At 59.0% G+C, this 10,211-nt stretch overlaps 1 protein-coding gene across 3 annotated transcripts; it reads left to right on the top strand.

The window, feature by feature from the left end:
* Positions 1-992: 992 nt before the first annotated feature.
* RAB27A (RAB27A, member RAS oncogene family) lies at positions 993-10,146 on the top strand. Of its 3 annotated transcripts, none has more exons than XM_088148208.1 (7): positions 993-4,126; positions 6,514-6,788; positions 6,907-7,082; positions 8,629-8,714; positions 9,069-9,172; positions 9,543-9,666; positions 9,752-10,146. In XM_088148208.1, the coding sequence occupies exons 3-7, from the start codon at positions 6,930-6,932 to the stop codon at positions 9,948-9,950; spliced, it is 666 nt and encodes a 221-aa protein (XP_088004334.1). In that variant the 5' UTR covers positions 993-4,126; positions 6,514-6,788; positions 6,907-6,929; the 3' UTR covers positions 9,951-10,146. The 3 variants fall into 3 exon arrangements, with proteins under 3 accessions (XP_088004334.1, XP_088004332.1, XP_088004333.1); XM_088148206.1 differs by lacking the exon at positions 6,514-6,788 and adding an exon at positions 4,696-4,816; XM_088148207.1 differs by lacking the exon at positions 6,514-6,788.
* Positions 10,147-10,211: the final 65 nt, after the last annotated feature.

Here is a 10,211-nt window from a genome sequence, read left to right as displayed (position 1 = left end):
TGGCAGCCATGCGCAGGCCGGAGCCGGTGGTGCGCCTGATCGTGATCTGCCTGCTGGGGGTGGGCGGCGGCGTCTACGGCGCCGAGCCGATCCGGAGGGAGGCCGCCCGCCTGCGGGCCCTCTCCGGGCCCGCCCCGCCGCCGCCGCCCGGGGAGGCCCCCCCGCCGGACCCCTAGCGGCCCGGAGGCCGCCGGACGCCGCGGAGGGCGGCGAGGAGGAGACGGAGGAGGAGGAGGAGGACTGCCCCGCCCGGCGTCTGCCGTCCGAGACCCCGCGACCCATTCGCCGAGAACGAGGGCCCGCGGGAGGCGGCGGCTGCTCCTTTCCTCGCGGAGATGAAATAAACCGCCGGGAGCGGAGGTGCTGCGAGCCGGTCGCCGTCTCCTTGCTGCGGCCCCGCCTTGCCGCGGGGCCTCCGGGCGGGCGGGCGGGCGGGCGCGATCGCTCCGGTGTCCGGGGGACGCGAGCACCCTGGAGGCGATGATCTCGCGCAAACGGCGGCCGAGTCGAGCTGCCTCGCGCGGGGCCCGAAGAAGCTGGCGTTTCAGGCCTTTGCGGGAGGGAAGCCGGGCGGGGGCTTTGGCCGCCCCGATTTTCATCTCCTCCCTTTTTGCAGAGCCCTCGGCCCCTGGGTCTGGCCCCTGGGTCTGGGCCCTCGGCCCCTGGGCCCCTGGGCCCCTGGGTCTGCAGAGGGCCGAGGGGGAACGGCCCTAGTGCGGACCCGGGTTTGGGGCCGGTCCGCCCGCCCTCCGAAGAAGACGCCTGCTGAATCCTGGCCAGCAGCTGCCGGCCCCTGGACGGGGCAGTGCCCTGACTTGGTAAAAGTCGCGGTCGCTCCAGCTGGAACGGGACACAAGGCGTCACTGCTTCCTGCCCTGTCCCAGGCTGGAGTCGCTGCCGGCCTGCAAGGGCCAACTTCCCTGGGCTGCTAGGGGCAGAAAGGGGCCTCTTCCCGATCCGCATGGAGCTTTGCGGCCCAGCCGCCCAGAAGGAAGGGCTGGGCGTGGCAAGGAGGGCCTCCGCCCTCTGACAAGGATGCTGCTGCCAGGGACTCTGCCAAGAGGTGCAGGGGCTGTGCCTGGCCCCCGTTTCTCTGAGAGGGAAAAGCATGCGCCTGGGGCACCACAGCATCACTTGATCAGCAGCCACATGACTGTCAGCTGAGAGTCATGGGGGGGGGCATAGGCCAGCTGGCCGGTTGGGCTCAGGGCTGCTTTCTTCGCTGGCCTGTGGCCAGGCCCTTCAGGGTCAGTTAGTTGCTCCTAGAGCCTCCAGCAGCTTTTGCGTGGAGTTGAGAGTTCCTTTTGTGCTGGAAACCCACCGCTGGATGTTCCAGGACCTCTTGTCTTTCCGAGCAGGTAGGTGGTGCTCCCCCCACGGATGCCGGCAGACACTGTGGCAGCTCTTTAGCTCAGTGCGAACTTCCTGGATAGTCTTTCGGCTTCATGCCGTACCAGAATAAATGCAACGGCTGCAGGTTGACGAGCTGCAGGATATGCCGCCTTCCCGTCGTTCTGCAGGTGGACGTTAAAGCCAGTCCCTAACTCTGACCCCACTCTGAGAAGGGACGCAGATGCAGCGGGACTCCCTTTGAGGTAAATGTAGCAAGACTGGCATTACAGAGGAAGGCAGAAGCTCGCTGGCAGCTTGAACAGCAACGCAGCCAGGACCCAGGAGCAGGGGAGCAGCGGGTGAACAGGCATTCAGTCTTCCATGCTCAGGTGGCTTTTGAAGTGGTGTGGCTTAATCCAGAGGCTGCAGCTGGGGAAAGATGCAGCTGATAGCCGGCTTTTGGTGCCTTGACTCAGGAATGTATGCCTCTCCAAGAGAAAACTGCCTGTGTGTCCAGGTGGAGGCTGTGTCGCTGCTAAGCTGTCCTGAGACCATTGCTGAATTTCTAATCCCTGTCTATGCTGATTCATAAGAGCATAAGCCGTGCCCTGCTGGGTGGAAGCCTGTCTCATCCAGTCCAGAGTCTTTCTCCAGCAGCTGCCCAAGGAAGCCCATGGATCTCCCAGCAGATGCCCTTCAGAGGCAGCCCCGCTGCCATCAAGGCTAAGAGCCATTAATTCCCAGGACTTCCATGAATGGGTCCAACTCGTCTTTGAGGCCAGCAAAGTCAGCACCACATCTCGTGGTAGCAAATTCCAATGTTCATCCTGCAGACAGTGCAACAACAGGATGGCAAAGGACTTGAACCCCACTGAAATAAATCCTCTGGGGGGGATTTGCAGATCCCCTTCCATAAAACATTTTCTTAGAACATTATCCACGTGCATAAGAATGCGGTCACATTTTAAAGTGCCTTTTGCCGAACTTAAGTGCTGCCAATTAATAGGCCCTGTGAACCTCGTTTCTGCTTATGTCCTCAATCAAAAGGAGCAGACCCCCTCCTTTAGGCACTCTCCCCACTTCTGCCAAGGGCCTCTCATTTCCATGGCACCAAACTCAGTCACGCTGCGCTGTGGACCAGCCTTCCCTATGGTGCTCCGTGTTGGCCCAGGTTCAAGATGCTCTTAAATAACGCGCTAAAAGGATTTTTTTCTCATGCACTCTGTTCCACCATAATAGCTGAAACAAGTCTTTATTAAGGAGTCATATGATGCTGATTATATCTTGATTTGTCAGTTGTACAGCAAAACCACAGATCTTCCCTGTTTGTGGCAGGAAAACCACAAACCGTGGTGCCTGTTGGAGTTCTTCCTGAATTCAGTTCCTCTTTAAACACTACACATGCAAGGAGATGTGGAGAATTTGGCAGGAAAAGAAGTGGTCCAAGGCCAATGGAAAAACATCAAGTATATGGAGGAAGTTTAATTAAACGTAGTATAAGGAAGAACTGCTTTATTAAACTTGCCATGCACACAAGAAAATTCCTATGAATATTACCACATGGGGGGTCTAACCGAATGCCCTTTGGAAGGGCGGGGGGCTGCAGGTGTCTGTCTGCCTCCCCACATGCCCTCAGCCCTGCGAGGCAACACCCAAGGGTTTGGTGTCTGCAGGGGCACGGACCTGTGCAGACCAGCCAGGCGTGCAGCAGAGGCAGCTCGCGTGCACTCCTTGCAGAACTGCAGTTGCAGTCAGTGTCTGCGCTCTGGAGAACAGCTGTGGACCAGGATCTCCTGGTTTCCGAACAGAGCAGCCCTATCACTTTACCAGCTGAAACAGACAAGAGGGTCTTGCTCCAAGGCAGCGAGTTGCAGGTTGGTGCCTGCCTTCTGGCATCCTCGGTCTGGATCCAGACAGGAGCCTTCGAGGTTCAGGATCCTTTTGAAAAGGATGTGAATTCTTTGCACTTTGGGGGGCTTCACACATACTCCACTCTGATGACGTATGAAAGAAAACACCCAAGGTGTGCAATCAAACTGATTTAGCAAGAGAAATGGCTGTTTTAGCTGCAGGGACTGATAAACCCTGGGCAGCACCACTTCCTACAGAAGCCGGCCATACCGTGACGGTTTTCCTCGCTAATCTTTGCAGCAACAAAGCAAGCAACAGCAGCTCCTGATTCATCCTGCACTGTTGAGTGAATGGGCACGTTTTATCCTTGAAGTTGCCAGGCTACAGAAGCCTTCAGCCGGGGACAAGGCTGCTTCCAAGGACTGCCAGAGAGTTCCCTTCCCCTCTTCCACGGTACCTCCCTGCAGCAGTGGCGGCATTCAGCCTCAGGGCCTCCCCTGGTTCCTCTGCCCAGTCCCCCCCCCCCGCCTCCTCCCCAACACAGGAAATCCTGCTTCCAACTGTGGGGAAGTGGGATCGGGATCCTGGGCGGGCCACTCTTGGGCTGTGGGTTTTGTGGCCTGTGGGAATTTCCCCCCAGCTTTCAGCACGGGGTCCCTGCACAACACACTGCCCTCCCAGTGTCACAGAAAAAGCTGTGGAAGAACCACCAAGGGGGCCATTGTCAAAGCAGCGCAGCCAGGCCCAAATGGCCAGAGAGGAAATCCCCTGAAGGGTCAGCGATCCGGTGAGGACCAGCCGCTGCATGTGGCAAAGGATGAGACGCAGAACGGATCTGGTATTTTAGTATTCCTTCTTGATGACGTTTGAGCTGCTGAAGCCTTAAGGGTGAATGTCCACATTTGTACCCCGCTCCGGCATATTGGAGAAATTTTGCTAAAAGGTAAGTGGGGGCAGCCTGCTGAACATGAAGACGCCTCCTCCCAGGTCGGGTGAGGATCCAGGGGGCGCGGATGCATGGGTCACACTCCTCAGGCATTCTATGCCGGAGAAGACATCCCTCGGGGATCCCTCCTGCGCCTGCCCCCTTTCCACATCCCTGGACAGCCCTTTCCACACCACACCCAGGTCCGGATCCTTTGGTCACAGAGTCCCAAACCCCAAGCCCTTCCCGGGCTAGTTCGCGCCTTCACTGAGCGTGTCTGCTGGCTAGGCCTTGGTGGAGGCGGCTCCCTCCGTGGGGACTGGGACACCCGGGCACAAGGCTGCAGCTTGCTTTGCCTAGCTGGCAGAAAGCAGACTCCTCCGGACTTGCATCTCCATGGCTGTGGAGAGGAGGGGGCGGGCAGTCTGTTCTGTGGCTTCTCGCAGCAGGAAGCCCCCAGGGGTTGAAGGCAGCCTAGCCTAACCTCCCGCAAATTAGGAGGGATGGTGGCGCAGCCCCTTCCCAGCCCTCATGCCCTTGGCCGGCCCCAGGAAGCACACCCTCCGCCCATCAGCACCCTTTGACAGCCTGCAGGTGACACGTAAGCTGCAGCTGCTGCTCCTGGCTGGGTGTGAAGCAGGTGGAGCTTCAGGGACCGGGAGAAGGAGCCTCTGGCTCTGGCAGCTGCCCTGGCGCAGCAGCAAGACGGTGAGTGCCCAGCCGCTCTTGGGTGCTTCGTTGCAGGGTGCAAAGGGGGCAGAAGGCCAGGCAAGAGCTGGTGGGGGGCCGGCTTAGACAGAAAACTGCTCCCCTTCAGCAGGGGGGTTTGAGCCTGGCTGTTTGTGTGCAAAGGAGCAGCTCTTGAGAGCAGACGCTGCGTGCGTCCTGGGCCTCCTCCCAGGATGCTCTCGGGCACGAGGCCGGGTTGGTGGAAGGACCGGAGAACGCTGGCACAGGTGCCCTCCGAGGGGGGCTTTATCCCACCTGCTTCAAGCGAACACGGTGCACTGGGAACACAGCAGCCAAGTGGGAGTCAGCGGGGTGATGCCCTTGTGGCTTCTGCACAGGCACTTTTCCCTTTCTATGCGGAGGGAAGGCCTGGCTCCCTCCCTGGAAGCGGCCAGGCTGTGGACAAGAGGATGGAGCCAAAAGTAGCAGACAAGGCAGGGAACGCAGGAGGCCACCTGGAAGGCAGAGGTCAGCCCAGGCAAATGCTATCACAGGACACAGGCAAACATGGCACACCATGCAGTAAAGCAGCTGTGCCAGGGTGCCCTGGACAAAAGGAGAAAGCTTGATGTTCCTAAGAAAACCCACAAGTGTGGGGCTCGTGGTGACCCAGGGAGGTCTGCAATGGCTCCTGTGGTGGCCACGCAGGGCATGGATCCAAAGGTTGGCTTTCCAGCACTGCCCTCTGACTGGTATAGTAGAGCACTGACAGGGAGCACCCTTCCTGCCACAGGGCAAGGCGGGGGGAGTGTGTGGCAGTGCAGGGTGGCTGAGAGCACCCAGGAATCTCCTGCAGTGCCAGTCAGAGGTGCTCTCTTGTGGGGGGGGGGCTCCTGCCATCTAGACTCCTGGAGGGAGAGGCTCCTCCTTTCCCCTCATGAGTGCTGCTGCGCTACAGACCCCCCGCCCCATCCATATCTTGGGTGTCCAGGCAGCTCTGGGAAGGATCCCCTTGGCATCCGGCCCTCCTTCTGAACCCTCCTGGGCTTCGCCAGCCTCCTCCTGGCCATTCAGCTATAACCCAAAATCCAAACAGACCAAGGGAGGAGGCTGCAGGTTCAATATTTGTGGAGGGAGGATCCCCCGGCAGAGACAGATCCGGCAGCCTCTCTTCCCTCCCTTGGCTGATTTTTTCTTTTGGAAGTTCAGAAGGGCAGGACAACGGGAAGCCAGCCGTCTTCCTTGGGAGACCCTGCCAACTCTCGTCTCACCGCCTCGCGGCCACTTCCCAGTTGTCAAATGCCCGAGGTAGATCTCAGACCCAGCGCGCGCTCTGAATTATTTTTAGACCTGTGTGGAAGGGGTAAGAGGGTTTTCCCCCGGTAACGAAAACCCGCAAGCAGAGAGAGAGGCAAAATCTAGCTGCAGACAGCCACAGGGCTCCAGAAGTGCCCCTTCCGGTCTCTTGGCCAGAGCACGGGCATCAGTGCACACCTGCCCTTAAAACGGAGGTGCTAGGCACAAGGGAGGAAGAGCTTACAGACATCCCTACTCCTGCGTCGGCCTGAACGTAACTGAAGCGTGTCCGTGGACAACCTCTGAGAAAGAGGCAGCGAGATCCTGCTGAAGGTGTATGACTCCCCTTTTCCACTCAGAAAACCTCCAAAGGTGAACATCTTCCTAGTATTAGCCGCGCTTTTCTAAACACGTGTGGAAAGCCTGCCTTTTGTTCAAAGGTTACCAGGGAGGACACGATATGCCCATCCGTAGCAGAATTTCCTGGAATGTGTGCTGGGCCCCCAGAAGCGTGGACTTCCAGTTCTATTTGGAATCCCAAGCCTTAAACTCAATGCAGTACCGTGCCACAACATCCGAAGGCCAGAGGTCCAGAGGCTTTTGGCCTTTTTGTGCCTACGATGCACAGACGTTAGCTGCCAACGCAGCTGCGCTATCTGCGGACAAGATGTAGAACAGTATCCTGCTCGCGCACAATGTCCTTTCGATCCTGCAGGTGAAGATGTCACAGATGAACTGCCACTGGGCACCAGACACCGGGTGGGCTCCTTGGAAGCCAATTTACTTGACCCCGGACTCAAACTTCTTCCCTTTCTTCCCACCCTCCTCTTCAGGCTGTTACTGAAGATCACCCGCTATGTCTGACGGGGACTACGATTACCTCATCAAGTTCCTAGCCCTTGGTGATTCTGGGGTTGGAAAGACCAGTTTCCTTTACCAGTACACAGACGGGAAATTCAATTCCAAATTCATCACAACTGTTGGCATTGATTTCCGGGAAAAGAGGGTGGTAAGTCCCAGTGTGATCTGCTTTCCCCCTTCTGACTGCATTCCTGTCTGGGAGAAATTAGACTGCAGATGGGCTGGTGCAGCAAGACCCGTTCAAGAAAACGCACCGGCTGTCGGTGGGGAAGGAGGAAGGTGACGGATTCCACAGATATCCCACCTTTCTTTCTTCCTGGAGTTGCTACAGTTGGTAGAAATGCTTTTCCTTCAAGCCTATTATTTTTCCCTCCGCGCTTCTGTCTTCCTGTCCTCTTGTCTTCGCAAATGCCTTTGTCTTGAAGGCCTGCAGTTACCACTTTCCCAGTCACCCAGCTTGGCTTTCACATCCACCACCTGTTCCAGCCCACGACTGCAACTATGCGGACATCACACTGACACCAAACAGTTTGGGCTTAGAAAAAACACCACTTAGAGCCAGAGCCAGCTGCAAGAGACAGATACAGAAAAATCGCTGATTTGTTGCTTTGTTATCACATACTGAACGTTCCCTACTGAAAACCTGCTCCCAGCTGCCCACACTCAGCCTTCTTCAGGCTGATGTACTGGAGACTTTGTCAGCTGTGAGACTGGAACTTTCTTTCCTCCAATAAGACTTCTCCAAAGCAGCCTTACTTCTGAATCAGCTCCAGGAGATAGTCATTTCAGTCCGCTGGCGGAGCGCCGCTCCTACCACCAGCTTTCGCAGTGCAGAAGACCTCCTACCTCTCGCCCAGTGAACATTCTGCCCTTCCTTGGCATTTTTCCAGAGAAAAGCCGGTCTTCCCTTTCAAACCCTTGGTCACATTTTGGAGGGAATTAACGTCCCGCCTTCCCCATGCAATCAGTCCCCCTCCATCCACAGAGGCTTAGGGCCTTACTCCTGGGGCCTCCGGTGCAAGCTTCACATGCCACTGCCAAGTCTGCAGCCCCTCAGAATGGCTTCTGCAGGCACTTGTGAAGTTTGCTGCTTTCTCCCTGTGGGCGTGGGGCTGCTGTGTCCTCACTGCTCACTCCAAAGGGATTTTTGCAGATTCACAGCTGCCCAAGCTCAGGTATATCAGAGGCAGGGCCTATGCCCGGCTGCAAGGAACACGGGTGCTACTGCCAGGGGGAGAGCAAATGGCAAACACCAGCTAAAAGCTCTGTGTAAGTTGTAGGTGTGCAATGATAGACATGTGCTACAAATACCAGCGTAACAGGAAAAGGGGAAACCAACCTGAAAGCACTCCCATTTCTTTTAACGGTGCAACATAATGGGTTGGAAGGCAGAAGGGCTGAGATTCTGGAAAACTCACTATGGGGAGGGGGGCATACATGGCAGCACAGTGCAGGAGAAAATCACAGTAGGCTCCTGTGGATTTAGCATGTGGAGTTACCTCTAGAAACCACAGAGCGGTAAACACCAATCTGCTTACTGTTCTAGAAGCCGCACGAATGAAGAAAGTAAAGGATCTACCGGCTTCCTCAAAGCACTGGGGGAGGGGGGGAGAGGAGAAAGATCCTTAAAGCTACCCTGGTTTTGTCAGCTGATGGCCAGAGACACTCCTTCTCACAAACCCTTTTGGAATCAGGTGTACCGATCCGACAGACCAGATGGGGTCAGCGGCCGAGGGCAAAGAATACATCTTCAGCTGTGGGACACAGCAGGGCAGGAAAGGTGAGCGTGTTTGAAAGACGGACGGAACTCCGGCACGCTGCCTGTTTGGCTCCAGACCAAACCAGCTGTCTTGTCGCATCGGTGCAGCTGGATCCCGGCTCTCCCTCAGTATCGCTGACCTCCGCGTCGGGTGAAGAACAGGCAAACTCTAAGGAGTCCCCGCGGTTCTTCAGAAACGGCCCTTAGTAATTAAGGACTTCATTCTTGCGCCTTTGAGGCTGGTGGCGATATTCCAGGGCACTCTTTTGCTCTGAGGAGGACTCTGGGCTTGGGGGGGCGGGCGTGTCCGTCTCTGCAGACCCGATAGGAGGGGAGTGGGGTGAGTGGGGTGACGCTCTGCCCTTCGTCTGGCAGGTTCCGCAGCTTGACCACTGCCTTCTTCAGGGATGCCATGGGCTTCCTCCTCCTCTTTGATCTGACCAGTGAGCAGAGCTTCCTCAATGTCCGAAACTGGATGAGTAAGTCTCACCCGCTTTCAGCAGCCGGGGCAGGCCTGGGCTGAGGGGGGGGTCCCACCTGCCAGCAGGCACTGGCCAAGCCTCCAGGGAGCCCGGCGGAGCAACCAGAGGCACCGCCAGCGCCGGAGCGCCAGTTGCGGAAGAGAAACGCATCAGCGGAATGCATGGCCGGCCGGCCGGCGGGCAGCCTCTGTCCCGAGGAGCTTGCGGTTCATGGCCGAGCTGCCGGTTAGGGTTAGGATGGCCGGGCTGCAAGGGGCCCGGCCGAGCCGGAGGGCCGCGCCGCGGGCAGAGCTCGGGGGGGGCGTCCCTCGGAGCGCTGCGAGGCTCCCCTCCCCTCCCCGCCTGCCTCCCGTCCTCTGCCCCGCAGGCCAGCTGCAGACCCACGCCTACTGCGAGAGCCCCGACGTGGTCCTCTGCGGAAACAAGAGCGACCTGGAGGAGCGGCGGGCGGTGACGGCGGGCGATGCCGAGGCGCTCGCGGAGAAATACGGGCAAGTGGCTCCCCGCGCCCCGGGAGGAGCGCCCCGCCCGAGCGGCTGGGCGGCCGGCCGGCCCTGACGCGCTGCTCCCTTCCAGGGCCCCCTACTTCGAGACCAGCGCCGCCAACGGCGCCAACGTGGGCCCGGCCGTCGAGGCGCTGCTGGGGCTGCTCATGGCGCGCATGGAGCGCTGCGCGGACCGCGCCTGGATCCCCGAGGGCACGGCGCGGCCCAACGGACCCGACCCCGCCGCGGCGCCCCCGGGGCCGCGGCCGTCGAGCAGGTGCGGCTGCTGAGGCCCTCGGCCGCGCCGACTCGCGTCCGGCAGATGCGCAATAAACTACTCCACGGCGAGACCCCGAGTCCTCTTTGCGGCCGCTTGATGGGGGCGGGGGGGCGCGGGCGGGAGCGGGGCCGGCTTCGCCTTCGCCTTCGCCTTGAGGACTAGCGCCGCGGAACCACGCGAGAGAGAGACCCGGCCCCCCGCACGCATCACGGACGCAAACGCATCGCGGGGCGGGGCAACGGCGCTCCGGACCTGGCTCCTCCCACCGCGG

This window comes from Python bivittatus, unplaced genomic scaffold (genome assembly GCF_059951505.1).
Source record: "Python bivittatus isolate LINGU-HERP-01145 unplaced genomic scaffold, Pbiv_v1 ctg000530_np1212, whole genome shotgun sequence".
In the NCBI taxonomy this organism is placed as follows: Eukaryota; Metazoa; Chordata; class Lepidosauria; order Squamata; family Pythonidae; genus Python; species Python bivittatus.
Note: the sequence above shows the minus strand (reverse complement) of the source record. Positions and strands in the feature narration are given on the sequence as shown.

Excerpts from the sequence above, each read along its gene's own strand:
- RAB27A (XM_088148207.1), top strand. The coding sequence starts at position 6,930 with ATGTCTGACGGGGACTACGATTACCTCATCAAGTTCCTAGCCCTTGGT. Across the intron at positions 7,083-8,628 it reads ATTTCCGGGAAAAGAGGGTG|GTGTACCGATCCGACAGACC; the intron begins GTAAGTCCCAGT and ends TTTTGGAATCAG. Across the intron at positions 9,667-9,751 it reads GCGCTCGCGGAGAAATACGG|GGCCCCCTACTTCGAGACCA; the intron begins GCAAGTGGCTCC and ends GCTCCCTTCCAG.